Raw genomic sequence first — 23130 nt, 5'->3', positions numbered from 1 at the left:
ACTGGACCACAGGAAGAGAAAGAGTGTAACTCTGGAAAGAAGGAAAACATCTGGGGTTTGAGACCAGCTTGGCCAACGTGGTGAAACCCTGCCTCTACTAAATATACAAAAATTAGTCTGGTGTGGTGGCGGGTGCCTGTAATCCCAGCTGGGAGGCTGAGGCAGGAGAATCCCTTGAACCTGGGAGGTGGAGGTTGCAGTGAGCTGAGATTGCGCCACTGCACTCCAGCCTGGGTGACAGAGGGAGAGTCCTTCTCAAAAAAAAAAAAAAAAAAAAAAAAAAAGTCCTGTGGAGCTGAGGAGGCAAAAGATGCCAGACCCAAGAGCAGACCATAGGCTACATTATTATAAGTATTATTATTATTTTTTGAGATGGAGTTTCGCTCTGTCGCCCAGGCTGGAGTGCAGCGGCGCAATCTCCACTCACTGCAACCTCTGCCTCCCAGGTTCAAGTGATTCTCCTGCCTCAGCCTCCTGAGTAGCAGGGATTACAGGCACCCGCCACCATGCCCAGCTAATTTTTGTATTTTTAGTAAAGTCAAGGTTTTTTTTTTTTTTTTTTTTTTTTTTTTTTGAGACGGAGTCTCGCTCTGTCGCCCAGGCTGGAGTGCAGTGGCGCGATCTCGGCTCACTGCAAGCTCCGCCTCCCGGGTTCACGCCATTCTCCTGCCTCAGCCCCCCGAGTAGCTGGGACTACAGGCGCCCACAACCACGCCCGGCTAATTTTTTGTATTTTTAGTAGAGACGGGGTTTCACCGTGGTCTCGATCTCCTGACCTTGTGATCCGCCCGCCTCGGCCTCCCAAAGTGCTGGGATTACAGGTGTGAGCCACCGCGCCCGGCCGAGTCAAGGTTTTACTATGTTGGCCAAGCTGGTCTTGAACTCCTGACCTCAGGTGATCTGCCCGCCTCGGCCTCCCAAAGCATTGGGATTACAGGTGTGAGCCACTGCGCCCGGCCTATTATTTTTTTTAATTATTATTATCATTTTGAGGCGGAGTCTCACACTATCGCCCAGGCTGGAGTGCAGTGGTATGATCTCTGCTCACTGCAACCTCTGCCTCCCAGGTTCAAGTGATTCTCCTGCCTCAGCCTCCCAAGTAACTGGGACTACAGGTGCGTGACACCACGCCCGGCTAATTTTTGTATTTTTAGTAGAGACGGGTTTCGCTAAGTTGGCCAGGCTGGTCTCGAACTCCTGATCTCAGGTGATCTGCCCGCCTCAGCCTCCCAAAGTGCTGGGATTACAAGTGTGAGCCACTGCGCCCGGTCATAAGTATTATTTTAAAAGCAAACTAAACTATAATGCTTAGGGATGCTGCTTGGATGGTAAAGCAATAATATGATTACCATATCTTTAATTTAAGGAGGGCGGGTATGGGGAGGGCTCAGGAGGCCTCTGGGAGGCTATGGAAGCTTTATTACTTGACCTGGGAGGTGGTTTTTCAGGAATGTTTTTGATAAAGTAATAAGCTGCTTAACTGTTTTGTGCACTTTTTAAAAGATGTGTTCTATATTTCGCAATACAAATGGATTTTTTTTTTTTTTAATAAAAAGAAAACTTCATTCAGGACAAGCTGGGGGTGTCCAAGAGAAGCCAGGACCCACCCCCAGGCACATCACCATCTGCAGCCTGACCCCCTCCTCAGGCCCGGTGAGCGGCCTCGCGAGTCACCAGACTCCCAGAGCGACGGCTGCAGGTCCCAGGGTCCACGAGGGTGGGTACAACTCCCCAGAGCACAAAGAGCCCGGGAAGGACACCGCCCAGCTCAGCAGCCCCCCGCACTCCAGGAGCAAACTCAGTGGCCTTGGCTCGTCTGCGCCTGCGCGGACGACTCAGCTGCGCATGCGCCCTCTGCCCCACAGGCGCTGTAACAGTAGGTGGAGTTTAAGGAGAAGCTGGCTCCGGGACTGGGACTGCAGTCATGTGTCCCTTGGACTGCGTTGCAGGTTCCTAAAGGGGCAACTATGTTCAGTTCTACAATTTTTTTTTTTTTTTTTCTGAGACGGAGTCTTGCTTTGTCGCCAGGCCGAAATGCAGTGGTGCGATCTCAGCTCACTGCAATCTCCGCCTCCCGGGTTCAAGCTATATTCCTGCCTCAGCCTCCCAAGTAGCTGGGATCACAGGCATGTGCCACCACGCCTGGCTAATTTTGTATTTTTAGTAGAGACAGGGTTTCTCCATGTTGGTCAGGCTGGTCTTGAACTCCTGACCTCAGGTGATCTGCCCACCTTGGCCTCCCAAAGTGCTGGGATTACATGCGAGAGACACCACGCCTGGCCCCCTCACTCCCCTTAGCCCCTTTTTCTTTTTTTTTTTTTTTCTTTTTTTTTTTTTTGAGACGGAATCTCGCTCTGTCACCCAGGCTGGAGTACCGTGGTGCGATCTCAGCTCACTGCAAGCTCTGCTTCCCAGGTTCACGCCATTCTTCTGCCTCAGCCTCCTGAGTAGCTGGGACTACTACAGGCACCCACCACCACGCCCGGCTGATTTTTTGCATTTTTAGTAGAGACGGGGTTTCACCGTGTTAGCCAGGATGGTCTCGATCTCCTGACCTCGTGATCCGCCCGCCTCGGCCTCCCAAAGTGCTGGGATTACAGGCGGGAGCCACCGCGTCTGGCCCCCTCAGCCCCTTTTATAGTTGCTCTTCCTTCTCTTGAGAAAGACAGACCTTAATCCACGTGGAAACGCTAAAATGCATTGCACAGGGTAGAAAACTCTCTGAGGTGACAATCAAATAAACAATTTGAGATATTCATGTCAGAATTAATAAAGAGAATGATTAACGATTGGGTAACATATCCTTTTATGATTTAGCTGATTTCCAATTATTTACATTCTTCAAAGAATAACTCAGAAATGTTTAGTGAATTTGCTCACAAATTATTTACTCACATATGATGGAGTGAGTTGGTAAATTGAGTAAAATAACAAAGGCAAAAACAGAATTGATAAAGGGAGGGACGAAGGGTAGAGGAAAAATGCTGCAGACGACCTGGGAACAGGGTAAACTATCTGCTGGTAGCTGATTGTGGATGTACAAATCTCTTCAAGATTTAACTGCCTTATTTTACAGGTAACAGAAACCTTGACTCACACAGTACAGTGACTTTGTTTAAAGCAGTTTCTCAACAGCAGCAATTCTGGTATCTGGGGCCGGGTAATTCCTTGCTGTGGGGACTGTCCTATGCACTAGATGGTGTTTAGCAGCATCCCTGGCCTTTACCCACTAAATACCACTAGCCCCTTCTCCCAAACCCAGATGAATTCACACACTGCCAAATGTGGGGGGCGGGGGTGGGACAAAACCTCCTCTGGATGAGAACCACCGCTCTCAAGAAACATCCAGTACCAGGGTAGGTGACCAAGGATTCTGTCGCCCAAGAGATGACAGAAGGTTCTAGATAAACGCGCCCTCCATTGCCATTCACAAGACGTTTTGTTTTCACTCTCAAAAGCGGCAGATTTTTTTTTTTTTTTTTTTTTTTTTTTTTTTTTTTTGAGACGGAGTTTTTTGCTTTTTGTGGCCCAGGCTGGAGTGCAATGGCGTGATATCGGCTCGCTGCAACCTCGGCCTCCCGGATTCAAGCGATTCTCCTGTCCCAGCCTCCCGAGTAGCTGGGATTACAGGCGCAAGCCGCCATGCCTGGCTAATTTTTTTGTATTCTAGTAGAGACAGGGTTTCTCTGTGTTGCCCAGGCTGGTCTCGAACTCCTGAGCTAAGGCAATCCACCCGCCTCGGCCTCCCAAAGTGCTAGGATTACAGGCGGGTGAGCCACCGCGCCCGGCTAGAGATTCTTTACAGGACATATTAGTCCTTGTCTTTTGCCCCCACCCCTCCCCGATATTGGAAAGATGAACTAAGTGAAACATGCCTTAGTAAAAACATTGTGCCAACTTGAAACCTTGATTTAGTAAAAAATCTCAATGCTTAGATCCTTTGTCCAATGGTAGTATTTATCAGATGTATTCAGCTTGCTCAGAAAATCAAAAGGGCATTACAACCACAAAAGCAAAGAAAAATAAGAAAACTTCCCATCTTGTTCTAGTTGTAAAGATTAAACTGAAATGATTAGGCTTTTCGATTCGTGAGCCAAATACCGTAACACCCTGGCCTTTGACGGGTTTGGATTTTTAACATTACTCGTGGTATTTTAGGAAGTGAGGTTACAGTTACATTTCTTATAGCTGCTAAGTGTATTAAGTTGAATGTAAGGATGCATAATATTGTTTGAATTGAGCCCCACTACCAATTCTTTAACAAATGGCATGAATTCTTACACGTAAATGATTTGGTGGAACTATTCTATCATAATTTCTAAACTGTTTATATACCAAGGTAGCCTTAATTTGTATATGTTTCAGTACAACGAAATTCCCTCTGGCATGCTGTTTGGTTTGTATTTTGAGGAACGTTTTTCTCATGGGAAGAGGAATCTATGACTTCTGTACCTAGATAATTTGTTACATTAAAAAGCTGCTCTTTCAGCAATGTATATTACATTTTTTTTTTTTTTTTTTTTTTTTTTTTTTGAGACGGAGTCTCGCTGTGTCTCCCAGGCTGGAGTGCAGTGGCATGATCTCAGCTCACTGCAAGCTCTGCCTCCCGGGTTCAAGCCATTCTCCCGCCTCAGCCTCCCAAGTAGCTGAGACTACAGCGCCCGCCCGCCACCACGCCCGGCTAGTTTTTTGTATTTTTAGTAGAGACGGGTTCACCATGTTAGCCAGGATAGTCTCGATCTCCTGACCTCGTGATCCACCCGCCTCGGCCTCCCAAAGTGCTGGGATTACAGGCTTGAGCCACCGCGCCCGGCCGGCATACATACATGTTTTTATGAGAAAAAAAAAGCAGCAGAGATCAGAAGCCTGCCACCGTGCTTGGAGAAGAAAGGAAGCCGCCGGTGGCCTTCGCAGTGCTCGCCGGGACTCGTAGTTCCGGGTCTGCGGGCTCCTCCCAGGCGGGGGTCTACTTCCTCTCTCCGCCGCGGCCGCAGCTCCCGGAAGCTGAGGGGGTTAAAGACTTTCGCTTCCTTTCCCCGCCTCTTAGTCCCGCAGATTGCTAGTCGACATAGCCAATAGGAGGGTGGACTGGTACTTCCTGTTATTTGATTGGCTTAAAGTTTTACAACCGCCCAGACAAACTTGCCGAGGATTGGCTGAGCCTTCAGTTTTGAAAATCATAGATTTCGCCCGCGCTGCGCCGCCTGGTTGCTCCTCCCGTGCGGTGAGCCCCGAAGGCCCGGAGCCGAGTGGGTCTGGGCAAGCGGGGCGTCAGCTAGGGATACCACCGGATTTGGAGCGGAGCAGCCTTCAGGGGACGTGGCGCAGTCGAGTGAGTGCGCGTGGGCGTGGGGATTGGAGGGTGGTTCGCGATTATTTCCCCGGCCTCTGCTCCGCCCCTGCCGACTCCAGACCAGGGTCGTGACTCCCCAACCCAGCTCCTGGCTGCCTGGGCATATGAGGGTCACCTCTTCCAAGTGGCGAGGTCTCCTGCCTTGGTTCTCGGGCCCGAGATGCCCCCCACCCCTTCCACCTAGGCCCTCAGCTTCCTAGAGCATAGCCCCGTCCCCTCCGCTCCCGGCTGCCTAGCACCTTGTTTTGTGCCTGCGAGGATTATTGTTGACTTGGACGCGCAGGAAGCCCGAAACCAACCCAGTGGTTTGACGGAATGATGCCAGATGGCATTTCTGTGCAGTTAAAACCCCTCTCTCAACGCCCCCGCCCCCAGCTGAGCAGCATTTTAAACTGACCATTTCCGGAGGCTGGGCCGCCCATTGTCACTCCCCAAGCCTGTTCGCTGTCAGCGGTTCAGTCTCGTTCAGCTAACATGGGTTGCTCGCGGGGTTGCCCAGAGCCAAGACTGGGCGCCTTCCTTTCAGAGGTTGATATTTAGAAGGCGGTATAGCCGGGTGGTTAAGGGCACGGTTTAAAGGACGCATAGCCAGTGGCTAAGGGCACGGTTCTATTTATGCCCCTGATTTACCGGCTGATTTTGACTTCTCTTTGCCTCAATTTCCTCATCTTCTCATGCATATCCTCAAGGTTGTGGTGAGAATTAAATGAGATGATGTCTGACTCGGGCATGGAGTAGAACTCAGTAAATGGGAGCAGCTGCTATGAGCTTTCTGCACAGAGGTGTGGTAGGCACCCAACTTACAGCACCCTGAAAAGAACAGGAGTCATAGAGGAGGGCGATGGGGCCTTCAGTCTGGTGTTTGGTGTGGAAGAAGTGTTGGAGAGGAAGAGTGGAGAGTGCCTCCCTCGGTGGAGTGGTGGGTGCTCTTTATGTGTGTGCAGTTGCTTACATGGGCTGAAGAAGAGATTTTTGCTGCTCTTCCAGGAGACTGATTCTTGGTACACTAACTCCTTCTTTTTCAGGGTCACCTCTGTTTTAACTTATGGTAACCCTTTTTAAATGGCTGCGCTAAGATCTAAGCAAACTTCCCCATGAAAGATGTCCAATTGCTTTCATGGACTTTGTGAAAGAAGCTCTCATCCACGTTGGCCATTTGAACAAATACTTTTTTAAAAGTTAGCCAGTTGTTGCTTTTCTCCGCAAATCTTTGGCTTCCTTAAACAGTTTTCTCTTTTCTGGCCTGAGGTTCTGCACTTTGCCAGGGTTGTGGTCTGGGTGCAGAAGGGTTAGGGGAAGGTGAGGGATGGCAGTGAAAAGGCCTTGCCTGTGATTGGCTGGCTGCAGAGCCCAGGTTTCAGCCCAAAGCCTGTAGGATCCTGCCCGTTTGGCCCTGCCCTGATTATTGCTGCCCTTGGCATCTAGGAGCAGGGGCTTTGAACATGTGTTGGTCAGTTCTAACCTGTGCAGATTAAGTTTATTTGGTGCCCTTTGTGTGGTGGGATGAGCACCTGTAGGATGTTTATTTCTAGGTGTAGAGTTGATGGGTGGATTAATTCATTCAACAAGTATTTCTTGTTGCCAGGCACTGCTGTGCTCTGGGCACTCAACAATGAGCAAGTCAGACAGGGGCTTGCCCTCAGAGAGCAATTGTTTAGTGGGCAGGGACAGGCAGTAAGCAACAGGTAAACAAGCACGCAAGTGCTCTGCAGAGAATTGCAGTCAATGGATGGGATCGTGGCTGGGGCTACTTTAGATTGGTGGTCAGGTTTCCCTGAGGATCTGAGATCCAAGCCATGAGGAGTGAGCCATACAAAATGGGAGACAGTGTTCCAGACACAGGCCAGAGCTTGTTGAGGAACAAAGGCTAGTGTGTCCCTGAATCAAGCCCAAGGAGGTCCCATGAGACTGAAACCTGACCTGGTGCTATGCCCTGTGAGGGATCAAGGGGTCAGCAATTTGTCCCTTCCTTCCAAGAGCTTCCATTGTAGATGGGAGGCTAAGCTGTGCATGGTTCTTGTTTGTTTGTTTGTTTGTTTGAGATAGAGTCTCGCCCTGTTGCCCAGGCTGGAGTGCAATGGCACGATCTCAGCTCACTGCAGCCTCTGCCTCCCAGGTTCAAGTGATTCCCCTGCCTCAGCCTCCTGAGTAGCTGGGATTACAGGCATGTGCCACTACACCCGGCTAATTTTTATATTTTTAGTAGAGACGGGGTTTCATCATATTGGCCAGGCTGGTCTCGAACTCCTGACCTTGTGATCCACCCACCTCGGCTTCCCAAAGTGCTGGCATGAGCCACCGTGCCTGGCCGGTTCTTGGTTTTGAAGAGGTAAATCAGGATGGTGGGTCACTGCCCTGACTTGAGGCACGCAGCCTGTTGTTATGGCTTATGACCACCACCCATTCATTTGTTCTTTCACTCATTCTCCTGTTGGGATATTTATTGAGCCCCTGTTGTGATGTAGTAGAATACTTTTGTCTCTTGGAATCCTCAGGGAATTGGTTCCAGGACCTCCTTTGGATACCAAAATCTACAGTTGCTCAAGTCCCTGATATAAAATGGTATAGTATTTGCATATAACCTACACACATCCTCCTGTATACTTTATATCTCTACATTACTTATAACACCTAATACGATGTAAAAGCTATGCAAGTAGTTGTTATACTATCTTATTAGGGAATAATGACAAGGGAAAAGTCTATACATATTCAGTAGAGATGCAGCTTTTTTTTTTCAAATCCTTTCCACTGGTGGTTGGTTGCACCCATGGATGTGGAACTCACAGGTATGGAGGGCTGACTGTACTTCTTCCTTGCTTGAGGTTTTCGTAATGGTTATCAAGTTTATTTTTAAGGCAGAGTCTCGCTGCGATGCCCAGGCTGGAGTGCCGTGGCGCGATCTTGGCTCACTGCAACCTCTGCTTCCCTGGTTCAAGTGATTCTTCTGCCTCAGCCTCCTGAGTAGCTGGAATTACAGGCACGCACCACCATGCCTGGCTAACTTTTTTGTATTTTGAGTAGAGACAGAGTTTCACCATGTTGGCCAGGCTGGTCTTGAACTCCTGACCTCAAGTGATCCACCTGCCTCAGCCTCCCAAAGTGCTGGGATTACAGGCGTGATCCACCGTGCCAGGCTGGTTATCAAGTTTTTTTTTTTTTTTTTTCTTTTTTTTTTTTTTTTTTTTCTTTTTTTTTTTTTTTTTTTTTTTTTTTTTGAGACGGAGTCTCGCTCTGTCACCCAGGCTGGAGTACAGTGGCCGGATCTCAGCTCACTGCAAGCTCCGCCTCCCGGGTTTACGCCATTCTCCTGCCTCAGCCTCCCGAGTAGCTGGGACTACAGGCGCCCGCGCTAATTTTTTGTATTTTTAGTAGAGATGGGGTTTCACCGTGTTAGCCCGGGTGGTCTTGATCTCCTGACCTCGTGATCCGCCCGTCTCGGCCTCCCAAAGTGCTGGGATTACAGGCTTGAGCCACCGCGCCCGGCCTAGGTTATCAAGTTTTAAGGAGGATACCTGAGCTGCTAGTTTTATAAGAAAGTGAGAAAAAAACTGTTTTTGTGTTTTCCCTTGCTCAATGCCTATAGGCAAGTTTTCTTAAAAACAAGATATTGCTTACCGTTCCCTTCATGTTCTGTTTATGCTCCATTTGGAGGGCATTTCAGCTCAAGGGAGAGAGGTATGGGAGGCCCCTTGAGGACATATCTCAGGATCACTACTTTCTCACTCATTCCTTTGGAACACAGAATCCCTTCTGCTCACTGGCCGCTTAAAGAGGCAGTTGGGTTGGATGTTCTTTGGCCTGATGTCTGGAGTCAGCTTGCATGTAGTGCAGGGTGGCTGTGTCTTAGCCCTTACTTAACCATGAGTAGTAAGATGAGGGCCTACTGGAGAGCGAGAGCAAGACTGTGTTTGGGCAGGGAGTGGGGGGCCCTGGGGTGGCCAGGAAGGCAGATGGCAGTGCCCTGTCATCTTCAGCCCAGAAAAGGCCATTTGTAAGGAGGACCATCATTGTCAGAATTGGCTGGGAACTGGAGACAGTCATGCTGTGGGGGGTGGGGACCGGGAGGTATTTGAAGAGTGTGAGTACAAGGGCCCCTCTTTGCAGAAACGAGGCTAGGGCATTAGTGTTTGGAATTCTGCAGCTCTGGGGAGTGGCTGTGAGCAGAGAGGGGCCCTGGTTCGGGCACTGGGTGTTTGTGGTGGTTGTGGGTGGGATGGGTATGGCAGCTTGGAGAAAGCCCCAGACTCCTACCCTGAACCTCTAACTTGTGCCTCTTGTCCCTGTCTTCACCAGACAGAGCCACCATGGGGACGACAGCCCCAGGGCCCATTCACCTGCTGGAGCTATGTGACCAGAAGCTCATGGAGTTTCTCTGCAACATGGATAATAAGGACTTGGTGTGGCTTGAGGAGATCCAGGAGGAGGCCAAGCGCATGTTCACCAGGTGAAGGCAGGGGCACAGTGAGGGGATGGGAACACCAGCAGCGCCTGTCTGGGCTGCTTTGGTCTTGGGGACACAACAGCTCCTCGTCCCCACCTGCCTGGCAAAACCGACAGCCTGTCAGGGCTCCCTGCTGTATACTCTGTGTGCAGTGTGCTAGGGGCCCGACCTAGTGTCACGGGAAGAGGCAGCAGGAGACATTGAGTCCCTTGCCTGTTCGCCATCGTTGCTGGCTGGACCTCTCAGGGTGTGGGGCAATGGACGTGCACCTGGCGGCTTGCTTCCCTGCCGTGTCTCCAGGAGGAAGCCCTGAGTGCCCACATGACCTTGGAGAGCTTGCTTGGTGCTGGTCACCCCAGCTTGACCTGTCGCAGCCAGGAAATGGGCAGGGGCCAGGCTGGGTGGGAGAGGGGACCAGCGGTTCCCAGGCAGCCTCGAGTGACACCCTCCTGTGCCAAACAGAGAGTTCAGCAAAGAGCCAGAACTGATGCCCAAAACACCTTCTCAGAAGAACCGACGGAAGAAGAGACGGATTTCCTATGTTCAGGATGAAAACAGAGACCCCATCAGGAAAAGGTAGGAAGGGTTGGGGGAGGGTGAGCTGGGCAGTGGGCTCTGCGGAGGCTTGGCGCCATCTGGGAGAGTTCGATTCTGAAGATGTTGATTTGGAAGTAGCAGCCCGTAGGAGGGGTGGTGGGTGCCACCGCGGGTACTGCGTGGGCCATGCTGAGAGGGGTTGGGATGCCACGGGGAACTATAGCTTGACCCAAGACCCTGGAGTCCAGATCTGTGGCTGTGTGTTGGGGGTGGGGGTATTTGATCTGGGCCCTGGAGGCTGGGAAGTATTTCCATAGGAGGGATGAAAAAGAGAAGCCGTCCTTCTGTTAGGTGAGTGTGACCCGGGTGTGGACCACGTGGCTTGTCCCAGCCCTCACATTGTCATGCTTGTTTTAGTCCCCGTCAAGAATGATTGGGGCTGCAGAGTGCTAGGGAAAGAGGCTGGGTCTTGGGGTTAGACCTGGGTGTGAACCCCAGCTCTGCCCCTTAGCAGAGCAGTATGGCTTTGAATTGAATTTCTGCCTCTCTGAGCCTCTGTTCCTCATCCCCAAAATGGGGGTAGTGGTCCCTACCTCCCAGGGCCGTGCTCTGGATTAAGGGAGAGCGTGTGTAAGGCTTTCAGCGGGGGCTCGGTGTGGTGTGACTTCCGTCAGCCAGCGGTGTGGATGAATATAATCTTCCTAGCCAGTTCTGTGAGGACTGTGGCATGATCCCCAATTTACAGTTAGGCAGACTGAGGCTCAGACAAGAATGGCCTGGGGCCTCCTGGCTAGAGGCGGCAGAATCTGGGCTGGAACCCAGGTCTTTTGCCTTCACATTCTCTCATCATGCTCCATCCAAGCTGGTGGCTCTTGGGGAGACTGGGCGCCACCCTGTCCTGCTGCCTGTCTCAGCCTCTGCCCTGCTGCCTGTCTCAGCCTCTGCCCTGCTGCCCCTGCCAGGTTATCCCGCAGAAAATCTCGGAGCAGCCAGCTGAGCTCCCGACGCCTCCGCAGCAAGGACAGTGTAGAGAAGCTGGCCACAATGGCGGGGGAGAACGGCTCCTTCCTGCGGCGTGTGACCCGTGCGGCGGCTGCGGCTGCTGCGGCCACCATGGCATTGGCTGCACCTTCTTCGTCCACCCCTGAGTCTCCCACGATGTTGACCGAGAAGCCCAAGGATAACCGCGCCCAGTGCCAGCTGGTGCCTGTGGTGGAGATTGGCATCCGTGAGCGCCACAATGCTGAGCAGCATGTCACCCAGCTCGTGTCCGTCCAGCCTCTGCCCCGTACTCTGTCCCCGACTCTGGCTTCAGCCACAGCTCCAGCCTCCCAGGGCATCCTGACATCGGATGAGGAATCAACACCTAAGAAGTCAAAGGCCAGGATACTGGAGTCCGTCACAGTGAGCTCCCTGATGGCTACACCCCAGGACCCCAAGGGTCGAGGGGTCGGGACGGGGCGGTCTGTGTCTAAGCTCAGGATTGCGCGGGTCTCCCCTGGCCCACGGGACTCGCCAGGCTCTCCAGACTCTCCGTGGCGGGAGCGGGTGCTGGCTCCCATCCTGCCGAATAACTTCTCCATGCCCACGGGCTCTCCCGCGGACTCTCAGTCGGTGCGGCACAGCCTGGTCGCCCCGTCCTCCCTGAGTCCCCAAGTCTTAGCCCAGAAGTACTCTCTGGTGGCCAAACAGGAAAGTGTTGTCCGCAGGGCGAGCAGAAGGCTTGCCAAGAAGACTGCCGAAGAGCCCGCTGCCTCTGGCCGCATCATCTGTGAGTCTGGGGGCTTGGCAGTGGCGGGTGGTCCTTGGTGCCAGGCTCAGATGGAGGGTTTCTGAGGGATCATCTAGCAAGGAGCTGTCCAGAGAGCTTTCTGCAGTGAGGTGGATGTTCTACATCTGTGCTGTCCTGGGTAGTGGCCGCTAGCTGGCCCCATCTGGCAATTGTGTCCTCAAAATGTGGCTAGTCTGATTGAGGAACTGAATTTTAAATTGTATTGCATTTTAATTTTTTTAGATTTAAATAGTTACATGTAGCTAGTGGTTTCCACGTTGGATGGTGCAGATCTGACCCAACCTACTTGCTTTACAAGTGAGGAAATTGAGCTTCAGGGAGGTTGGCCATCATGTGGCTGTGGTTACTGGCCATGTTGAGGCTGGAGCCTGGGCCTCTTACCCAGGGCCAGATCGTTCCTCCCAACCCCGTGCTGCAGAGGCTGCTTAAATTCACCAGGTTTGTGCGCCGCCCATTAGCGACACTGCGTTTGATCTGGAGGAGGGAATTATGGCAGCAGGTTCCTTCTGGCAGATCAGATGACTGGGCATCTGATGGGAGCCAGGAGGGGGAACCAAGCTGACTCTGGAGCTGGCCAGCGTGAGTCTGAGTGCCAACTCAGCCATTCACCCAACCCGCAGCCTGAGGCCTCCACTCCTCGCCTGTCAACTGGGGCTAATCGCGTCACTTCAAAGGGTCGTTGTGAGGTTTTCTTTGGTCCCCCCACACGGGGAGTTTAGAAGGGTGCCTGGCGTATGGGAAGGACTGGGTAACGTTAGCTGCCCTCTCAGATCTCAGCTAAGGGGGCCGTTGCCCACTGGAGCAGGTGTCTGGAGGGGCGGCTGGCTGCATGAGGAGGAGGTGAAGTCTGAGCTAGGAGGGTTCTGAAGGATGGCTGCGCTTTTGCTAAGCGGAAAAAAAAATGCGGGGATATGTATTCTTGGCAGAGGGAACAGCTTGTACAAAGACCCTGATGCCTAAAGCAACAAGTGATGGGGGTCTGGGGCTCATGTCTCACACAAGAGCTTGAACTTGACCCCACCGAAGCAAAAGAAGTGGCCTGATGATGGTGAATGGAGGGAAACAGGGAGACCAGGTAGGAGGCTGTTGTAAGGATGCAGCCAGAGGATGGGCGAAGCAGTGGATTGGTGGTGAGGATAGGCCAGGATTTATCTTTTTTCTTTTTTTTTTTTTTGGATGCAGAGTCTCACTCTGTTGCCCAGACTGGAGTGCAATGGCACGATCTCGGCCCACTGCAACCTCTGCATCTCGGGTTCAAGCAATTCTCCTGCCTCGGCCTCCCGAGCAGCAGGGATTACAAGCGCCTGCCACCACACCAGGCTCATTTTTTTTTTTTTTTTTAGTAGAGATGGGGTTTCACCATGTTGGCCAGGCTGGTTTCGAACTCCTGACCTCAAGCCTCACCCAGTCTACCAAAGTGCTGGGATTACAGGTGTGAGCCACTGCGCCCAGCCCAGGTTTTATCTTAACACATATTAAATAGTAGCTGGCATCTGCCAGGCACTTTAAGATTTATAAAAGGAAAGGTTATTTCATTTGGTCCTTACAGCAGCACTGTTAGCTTGTGAGGAATTTTTCACTTTATAGAGGAGGAAACTGAGGCTTAAGGAGGCCATGGAATCTGTAAATCGGGAAGCTGGGGCTTGAGCACTGCATGTTTCATTCTGTCCAGAAAGTCAGGCGCTTGCAGAAGAGGCTTTGTGCAAGGCCCCAGGGCAGGGCCTGTCAGGCAGGGGAGGGCACCTCACCTTGGCAGCCTTCTCTGTGCCTGAGTCTCACTGCCTGGGGACGGGCCTGCTCCAGTGTTTGAGGTGACGCAGTCTGGGGCGTGTCCAGATGTGCAGTCTGGCACACTGTCTATTTCTGGATTCTCAGAAGGATCTAAATGGTTCTGATCTGTTTTGGAGATTTTCTCAGGCCTGGATCTGATCTTGGGAAGGGGCCCAAGGGGGCAGGTGAGGCTGGGCCTGTAGAGGGAGAGCCAGGCGGGGTTGCAGAGAATCTCAGACCTTTGGAGCAGACATCCGGCTCAGCAGCTCTCATGCCCTTCCATCACTTTTCCCTCTCTATCTACCCGTTCCCTGCCAAAGAATGGGCTTCTGATTTGACTGCTGCATGTGACCTAGGTCTGTCTGACTCCCAGCCCAGCATCATCTCTCTTCTTGAGGTGGGTAGAGGAGAGAGAGGAGGATACAGGATCTAGGATCTGGAGTCACACAGACCCTGGGTGACCTTGGGCACACCCCTTCTCTCAGCCTCAGTTTTTCTGTGTGAAATGGTGATAACACTGGCTTTGAATGTGAGTAGATAACTCATCTTGGTGCTTGGGTGTAGTGGATACTCAGTACATCTTATTTGAGAAAACTCACCAACGGCTGACACTCAGTTTGGGTGTGACAAGGCCGACCCCTAGCGAGGAGCCGCAAGGGTGTCAGGGAGTGGGGCGGTGACGGGGAGGAGGCTTCCCGGGGGTCTCCCAGATCCCAGGTTCTGGGAGAGGCTCTCGGGCAGCTGCGAGGTGGGGTCTTGGTTTGGGTTTTCCCATGAGCAGCACTTGACACAAGGATTTGAGTTCAATTCATTAGTTTTTGAGAAATTAACGAGTTTAATGTCTCAAAAATTAAATTCCGGATGGGAAGGAAACACCTGCACCAGAGGAATGGGAAAATGAGACAGGAAAAAAAGCCAGCAGGCAGGATGGGCCGAGGGGGCCTCTGGAAGCCAGAGTGTGGCCCCGGGGCGTGGAACTGCTGTGTGCCGGCAGGAATCCCCTGCCTCCTGGCCTGGTGCGCACCTGCCTGCGGGGCCTGTGGGGCCTGTGGGGCAGCAGTTCTGAAGTGGATAGGAAGAGACAGGCCCACTGCCACAGGGCTCCACCTTGGGGCGTTCGAGCCACCTCCGCATTGGAGAACAGCCCTTCCGTCCCTCTGCCAGTGCTTGGGCCACTACCCTACCACCAGACCAGCTCTGAGGCCTGAATGGCGTGCAGATGGCACTTAGCATTCCAGAGAACCCTTGTGCTGGTGGGAGAGCCATGTAGTCACGTGGCATCTTCATCAGGGAGCACATGAGCTGGGATGACACTGCATGGGGAGATGAGGGGGACGTATCTTCTGGGTATAGACCCCTTAAATGGGGGTCATCACCACCCGTGACTGTCAGCCCGGCCCTGCAGCTGCTCCCACCACCTCCCCAAACCTGGCTACTACACCCAGGAAGGGTCCCGGCTTCCCTTCTCTGTGGCCTGTTGTCTTCCCTGTTTTCCTGAGACCCTGTGCGCCCCAACCTCCCACTGGCTGCCTCCCAGCCTGAACTCTGGCCAAGCCCCCATGGCTCAGGATGCGCCAGCTCAGCTACCTTCTCTCTGTTCCCCAAAAAAGCCTCTTTTTTTCCTGCCTCGTGGCCTTGGCCCTCCTTCTCCCCAGACCAGTGGCACTGGGAACAGGCATGCTCCCAGCTAGGAAGAAGCCGGGGACGTAAAGCTAGCAGCTGTGGTGAGGATGCCAGGGTGAGTGCTGAGGGTGAGGGCCCCGGGCTTCCTGTTTTTAATGATTAAGCCTCAGCCTCAGAAAGCTTTTGACAGCCTGGACAAGATGGCCAGACCCTGTCTCTACCAAAATGGGGAAAATTAGCCAGGTATGGTGGCAAGTGCCTGTAGTCCCAGCTACTCAGGAGGCTGAGGTGGGAGGACTGCTTGAACCCAGGAGGTCAAGGCTGCAATGAGCTGAGATTGCGCCACTGCACTCCAGCCTGGGTGACAGAGTGAGACTCTGTTAAAAAGAAAAAAAAAAAGCTTTGATTATGAGGTTTTATCTATTGATAGTTATTGTATTAGAAATTAAAACAGGATTTTAAAAGTATTTAAATTTTAGTTAATATTTTTATATGAATATCTAGTACTTTAAAGATTTAAAAATATTGTTTAGTATTTTGACATTGCAAAATGTAAGTACCAAGCCTATCACCTGTTTACATTAAGACTTTTTATGAAAAAATAACTTTTCCAAAACAAAAATGTACTGAGGAGACTGGCATTATTCTACATTTTGCAAATCTCTTTATTGTGTGACTTTAAAGAAGCCTCATTCTGTGTTTGATCTGTTGTTGCATTGCGCTGTTTGGGTTAAAGTAACTGAAGAACTGGCCGGGCACGGTGGCTCACACCTGTAATCCCAGCACATTGGGAGGCTGAGGCTGGCGGATCATGAGGTCAAGAGATCGAGACTATCTTGGCCAACATGGTGAAGCCCCATCTCGACTAAAAATACAAAAAATTATCTGGGCGTGGTGGTGTGTGCCTGTAGTCCCAGCGACTTGGGAGGCTGAGGCAGGAGGATTGCTTGAAACCGGGAGGTGGAGGTTGCAGTGAGCCGAATTCACACCACTTCACTCCGGCCTGGGTGACGGAGTGAGACTCTGTCTCACAAAAAAAAAAAAAAGTAGCTGAAGAACATCTGGCCTCACACAGACGTGTAGTTGGGAAAGGGAGGAATATCTTCATAGCTTTTTCAGATAATTGTGCATATTCTTTGTTATCAGGACCAGCGCAAGAAGTGGTAGTTCTTCAAGGTTTGTTGTGGTGTAGTCTGAAACCATGTTGCTGGTTCCATAGGGGTCTACCTTGCACCTTTTTTTTTTTTTTTTTTAAAGATGAAATCTCACTATGTCACCCATGCTGGAGTGTAGTGGCATGATTTTGGTTCACTGCAACCTCCGCCTCCCGGTTCAAGAAATTCTCTTGTCTCAGCCCCCCGAGTAGCTGGGATTACAGGCGCCCACCGATGCCTGGCTAATTTTTGTCTTTTTAGTAGAGACGGGGTTTCACCATGTTGCCAGGCTGGTCTCAAACTCCTGATCTCAAATCATCCATCCGCCTCGGCTTCCCAGAGTGCTGGGATTACAAGCATGAGCCACCACGCCCAGCCACACTTTGATCTTTTAGATATGTGTGATTTCATAACCACATACGTCGATCATTTGGAAAATATTGCTTCACCAGGTTATGCACGTCTTCCAAGTGTTGACACCCTTCATTGTATAATATCCTAAAAAAGCACGTTTGTTTTCTGACCTCATCAGAAAAGTCCTTAGGTATTAGGATGCTGTGGCCCTGCTGGTGGTGGATACGTGCTTTTCAAAATTCTACTCTTGGATTCTTTTTGTTTCAATTTTTAAATTATTGTTAGCACATGGTGTTTTATTTTTGTGATGGATTCACTTCATTGACTTGTGAGAAAATGTCTTCCAGATAGCCAAGATTGAATAACCAATGTGTGTCAGTCATTCTTTTAAATAATAATAGTGTTCCAGGTGAAGAAGCGGCTAGTGCAGCTGGCGGCTTAGAGACGAGCGCTTTTCGCGGAGAGTTGCGTTTGCAGCAACAGGCGTTCGGCACACTTCCCACCTCAGCACACAGGAGAGTAGAAATGGCATGTACTTGAGTTTAGATTTAGTAAAATTAGGACTTTTGCAGACGCGGTGACTCACGCCTGTAATCCCAGCACTTTGGGAGGCTGAGGCAGGTGGTTCACTTGAGGATGAGTTTGAGACCAGCCTGGCCAACATCGCGAAACCCTGTCTCTACTAAAAATATAAAAAATTAGCTGGGTGTGGTGGTACGTGCCTGCAATTCCAGCTAATTGGGAGGCTGAGGCACAAGAATCGCTTGAACCCAGGAGGTGGAGGTTGCAGTGAGCTGAGATTGAGTCACTGCATTCAGCCTGAGTGACAGAGTGAGAGTCTGTCTCCAAAAAAAAAAAAAAAATTAGTACTTTTTACACCTTCCTCAAGGACATTCCTCAGTGAAACTGGACATCTCTCCTTCCTGTGAGTGTGTGGTCCGAGGATAGTGTTTGATGGATGCTCTGGCCTCAATTGGGGCTGAGGCTTCAGCAGCTTGTTCCTCATTGCTTTTGTGCCCTCAGGGCAAGTGTCAGCGCAGTGAAAGGGGGAAAGTAATATTTTAGTATCATGATTTTAGTATCATGATTAGTTATGACCTCGTGGATCCCCCAAGGGTCTCAAGGACATCCAGGGATCAGAGAATGCAAGCTGAGAACCACTGGCCTGGACATCCTCCTCCTTTGTCTGTAAACTCCTCCAGACCAGCTCAGGTCCCCCCGTCATAGGCTTTTAAAATTCTCTGCTCTGGACCAGGCGCGGTGGCTCATGCCTGTAATCCCAGCACTTTGGGAGGCCTAGGCGGGTGGATTACTTGAGGTCAGGAGTTCAAAACCAGCCTGGCCAACATGGTGAAAGCCCGTCTCTACTAAAAATACAAAAATTAGCCAGAAATCGCTTGAACCCAGGAGGCGGTGGTTACAGTGAGCTGAGGTTCCACTGCACACCAGTCTGGGCAGCAGAGAGAGACTCCGTCTCAAAAAAAAGAAAAAAAATTTCTGTGCTGTGTTCCATCATTGGCCATGCTGGTGTTGTTGACGGGACTATTTGATGATTGTTATCTAGACCAGACAGTGGTTCTGTTTTGCTCACCGTTGGGGCCCTGGGGCCTGGCTCAGGTCCCAGTACACTGTAGGCACTTGATGAATATTTGTTAACAGAATGAGCTGCTTTGTCTTGTGCCCCATGCTGGGAGTTTGGGGCCTGGAGCTGCAACAGACATTGTCCCTCTTCTCAAGATATTCCCAGCCCAGTGAGGATGCCCAGCTGTGCTCAGATGGGCATGGGAAGACCATCTGGGAAGCAGCAGGGGACATGAAGCCAGGAACTCCGATAAAGACACTAGGATGAGTGCTGAGGGGAGGGTCCTGGGCATGGCAGGGCTAGTGATGGGAGCAGTGGCCAGGCCCTTGCTGGAACCTGGTCCCCTGGACCCCTTCGAGTGGTTTCTGGTGACATCTTTTGTGCCTTGCTTTTCCCCCTCAGGTCACAGTTACCTGGAGAGGCTTCTGAATGTTGAGGTGCCCGAGAAAGTTGGGTGAGTTCAGTTCCAGGGCTTTGCAAGTGGGCAGGGCACACCAGGACAGGGAGCCAAGGTGAGCACCAAGGCTGGAAGCAATTCCTGGGCTGAGCCTTCCCCACTGATCCCTGACTGCCCAGGGGCTGCCCGTTTCCCCTGTCTGACCAGGCAGTGAGTGACGTGAGTGTTGGTCGCCTGGTCTCCTTGCAGCGCCCGTCAGTGTTGCTGGTTGCCTGGCCAGACCTGACCCTGGCGTGTGAGCTCCAGAGGTTGGGGGTGAGGCGGAGCTGCCAGCTGCCATTCAGACTGGCTGGGGTAGGATAGTGGTGCTCCAGGATTACACCCAGTGCTGCTTCTGGCCGGGACACAGACTCCTTTTCCTGGAGGCCGTGTCCTGCCATCACTAAAACCAGCCCCTCCCTCCTTCCTGCAGAGCAGAGGGTTTGTTCTTGGGATGGGGAAACAGGGTGACTGGGCAGACCTGCTGGCCTTGCCCGCCCCATGGTGAATGGAGAACAGACCACAAAAGAGATGCAGCTCACCTGGGTCCAAGAGGTGGAGGTGGAACTGAGGACAGGGCTCTGTGTCAGCTGTGTGGTGGGGTGCTTGGGAGATGAAGCCACATTCTGAAGCTGACATCCCTCATGTGCCCACGGAGCCATGGCTTGGGGCTGCCATCCTCCCATCCCGCAGGGGCTGTGGGTTGGTGGCCCTGTCCAGGGCACCTTGTGTTGACATTTTGAGTCCCCCATCCCTGGAGTAGGAGAGGGACTCCCTATGGGGGAGGGCTTGGACTAGCTGGGCAGTCCCCACAAAGTCCCCTCTTCTGTTTTCAGTCCTGAGCAGGAGTCCCCCGAGGAGGCTGAGCCAGTAGCGGCAGCTGAGCCAGAGGTAAGGCGGCTGCCTGGGGAAGGGAGGACTCCCCTCTGGGGCTCCCGCTCTGCCCTGCGGCCATCCTGGGCCTTGGGTTCCAGGTCGAGACCCCTAAAGCCTTGGTTCTTTCCACAGGTCCCTGAGAACAACGGAAATAACTCGTGGCCCCGCAATGACACGGAGATTGGCAATAGCACACCCAACCCGAAGCCTGCAGCCAGCAGTCCGGAAACGCCCTCTGCAGGGCAGCAAGGTGAGGCTCCCTGACCTGCCGCCTTTAGTGCCCAGAGCCACAGCGGGCCTTGGTGGCCTCGGCCTGACCTTCTCTCTGGGGATAAGGAAGCCCTATTTCTGGGCCAGTAGGCTAAAGAGAAATTAAACCTGGGGGTGCAGAGATCCCTTTTGAGTCTGTAGGTTTCACCTCCCACTGTTGGGCTGGAGCTGTCACTGAGTGCTGCATGGGGGGCTGTGGGTGGTTGGGACAGGAAGCAGGGGAAGGGGCTGCATTGGGGTACGGATATGAAGAGGCCAGGTCAAAGCCTTGACCTCGACTCCAGGGACCAGTGGGAAGAGCCGTGGGCTGGGAATTGAACACGCACCTGGCCTCCTGCTTTGCCTCTGCTGCCAGCTCCTTTCTGACCTTTGTCGGTCCATCCCTGTCTAAAGAGGGCTGGAGAACAGTGGGTTTGGGCGTGTCCCAGGGTCCTGCTCACATCTCCCTGAGAAGGGTGCTTCTCTCTGGTGGGAAGTGCACTATAGCTATGAGATCTTGAACATGGCCTCCTCCTCTTTACGACGTGGTCAGGGACAATGGTCATGCCAGCCTCACGGCCCTCAGGGCTGCTGCGGGGAACTTTTGGAGTGACGTGCACTTTCTCCTAGCAGTGAAACGAACATACTGACCCTACACCCCGCATGTTGACCCTGCAGCTGGAGCCACCCCCTCCTCCCGTCATGGCCACACCAGCCGCATGGCCCAGGAGGGGTGGGATTTAGAATCTGTGCAAGGGGCTTAGAGCTCCTGCTTCTACAAGGTGTCCACACACTGTTCTTAGTGTCAGAGGTGGGTGGGGCACGTCTGGGGCTGCCGCCTCGACGGGACCGTCCCACCCTGCCTTGCCTACCATAGAGCCAGGCACTGGCGGGGAGGGGTTCATGAGCTGCGGGTAGCCAGGCCCTGGCATCTGTAGATTCCTCAAGGCTAGTCAGGGTTAAGGCTGATACGTCTGCATTTGGCCACCCCGGAGCTGCCAGGAAGGGAGCCTTGCTCACTGCCAAGGCTGCTGCCCAGGGACCCCTTCCCCCTAGGCCCCCATTCCTACCCTGCCGCCGCCATCATTTCTGCAGCCTTGCTGAAATTGCTGTTTTCACAGAGGCCAAGACAGACCAAGCAGATGGACCCAGAGAGCCACCGCAGAGTGCCAGGTTTGCATCAGGGAAGGGGTGTGCGGGTTCCTCTGAGGGCCCTGGAGGACATGGCCTTGTGTCCTTGCTCAGGGAGGGTGGATCTGTGCTCGGGGGCTTCAGAGCCTCTCTGCTGGGGTGTGGCCTGGTGTTGAGACTTAACCAAGGAGGCGGCTCCATGCTGTGGATGAGCGCCAGCCTGGGAATAGGGCGAACCGATTGTTGACCCCGTCTTAGGGCGGTCTCCTGGCCATGTGACCTTGGACTGTTCACCTCCCTTTCTCTGAGTGGGCAGCAGAGGGTTGGTTAGGCTCTGCAGCCTCTTTCAGCCTAGAGGCCGGTGGCCTGGGCCCAGAATTGTTCACCGGGGTGACTTTTGATGGGCTGTGGCGGGCAGCCCTGTGATGCCGCCGCCTGCGCCGTGGCAGGAGGAAGCGCAGCTACAAGCAGGCGGTGAGTGAGCTGGACGAGGAGCAGCACCTGGAGGATGAGGAGCTGCAGCCCCCCAGGAGCAAGACCCCTTCCTCACCCTGCCCGTCCAGCAAGGTGAGCCAGGCGTCTGCCCTGCCCTAGAACCCTGACCCCCTTCGGTACCCTGCCCCGCCTGCCCACTCCTGACCCTGGTCCTCGTCTGCAGGTGGTGCGGCCCCTCCGGACCTTTCTGCACACGGTGCAGAGGAACCAGATGCTCATGACCCCGACCTCAGCTCCCCGCAGCGTCATGAAGTCCTTTATTAAGCGCAACACTCCCCTGCGCGTGGACCCCAAGGTGAGGGGCCTGTGCCCAGGTCGGGCTTTGTGGGAACCAGGCAGTGTGGCTGAAGGTCCAGTCTGTCCCCTAAGATACTGGGAGTAGTGTGAGCCTGGGCGGAGGCAGGTGTGGCCTGGCACTGTTAGGGGCCAGCTGAAGCCTCTGTGGCCACCAGCTGTCTTGACCTCTGGGGGCACTGTCCTGCACTTGACCTGTGGGCTCTGGACTGCAGCCTGGAGGCTCGGCCGGCTCAGTGTGAGCCCTGGAGATCTGTGTGGTTAAGGTGAGGGGTACTTGTGGACACCTCCACCGTTGGGGTGAGGGTTGGGTGACAGGAGAGGCGGTGGGGGTGCTGCTGGCAGGAGGGCGGGCCCCACACACGCTTGCTGGCACAGCTGGGCATGTGGCCTGCCTGGCAGGACGTCCCCCGGCCTGGCATTAACTCTTACCTTTTCCCTTGTCTCCTCTCCACAGTGCAGCTTTGTCGTAAGTAAAGCCTTTTCCTGTCGGTAACCCGCCCCACCTAGCACTTACCCGCTGTAGCCCCTTCCCTGCGTAGCTGACAGCACCTGTAGATGCACTAACATCGTAAGCGGGAGGGGAGCCTTAGGAAGAGAGTGGGACGGTGAGGAGTGCACTGGCTGGAGGCGCCCAGCAGTTCTGGGCCCCAGCATCTTTCTCTGCCCTCCCTGCCCTTGACTCTGCTCCTAGGAGGAAGCGAGGGGGTGCGGCTTTTCACCAGGGCTACAGCTTGACGTGTTCCCCACAGCCACCTCCCTGCCTCCTCCCCAGCACCAGGCCTCCTCAGGGTCTGTGGGTCTGTGAAGAGAACAGACAGGTTGTCTGTGGTCCCCAGAGCCACTGAGATTTATTGGTTCACAGACCTGAGCAGTAGCCTTGAGGCAGTGGGATGACAGGGGAGGGCAAGTGTGGGTCTGAGCTGAGGTGGAAGGCCGGGTCTGGCTGTGCTGGGCGACAGCAGAACAGTGAGTGGTAGCATCTAGAAACAAGTCGCAGAAGCTGTTCTCTTCTCAGACACCTCAGAACTGAGCTGAGC

General features: G+C 53.0%; 1 protein-coding gene across 2 annotated transcripts in view; it reads left to right on the top strand.

Moving 5' to 3' along the window:
- The first annotated feature begins 5125 nt into the window (after nucleotides 1-5125).
- Nucleotides 5126-23130, top strand: part of INCENP (inner centromere protein) — a 31290-nt gene continuing 13285 nt past the window's right edge. The window contains exons 1-10 of one of the 2 annotated variants that reach the window (XM_050756892.1): nucleotides 5126-5332; nucleotides 9650-9800; nucleotides 10260-10373; nucleotides 11297-12105; nucleotides 19012-19063; nucleotides 19882-19936; nucleotides 20054-20171; nucleotides 21292-21343; nucleotides 21751-21868; nucleotides 21960-22091. In XM_050756892.1, coding sequence (XP_050612849.1) covers nucleotides 9661-9800; nucleotides 10260-10373; nucleotides 11297-12105; nucleotides 19012-19063; nucleotides 19882-19936; nucleotides 20054-20171; nucleotides 21292-21343; nucleotides 21751-21868; nucleotides 21960-22091 — 1590 coding nt within the window. In that variant the 5' untranslated portion in view covers nucleotides 5126-5332; nucleotides 9650-9660. The remainder of the gene's footprint in view (nucleotides 5333-9649; nucleotides 9801-10259; nucleotides 10374-11296; nucleotides 12106-19011; nucleotides 19064-19881; nucleotides 19937-20053; nucleotides 20172-21291; nucleotides 21344-21750; nucleotides 21869-21959; nucleotides 22092-23130) is intronic. The other variant, XM_050756893.1, reaches the window with a different exon arrangement.

Source organism: Macaca thibetana, chromosome 14 (genome assembly GCF_024542745.1).
Source record: "Macaca thibetana thibetana isolate TM-01 chromosome 14, ASM2454274v1, whole genome shotgun sequence".
Lineage (NCBI taxonomy): Eukaryota > Metazoa > Chordata > Mammalia > Primates > Cercopithecidae > Macaca > Macaca thibetana.
This window is presented reverse-complemented; position numbering and strand designations above follow the sequence as displayed.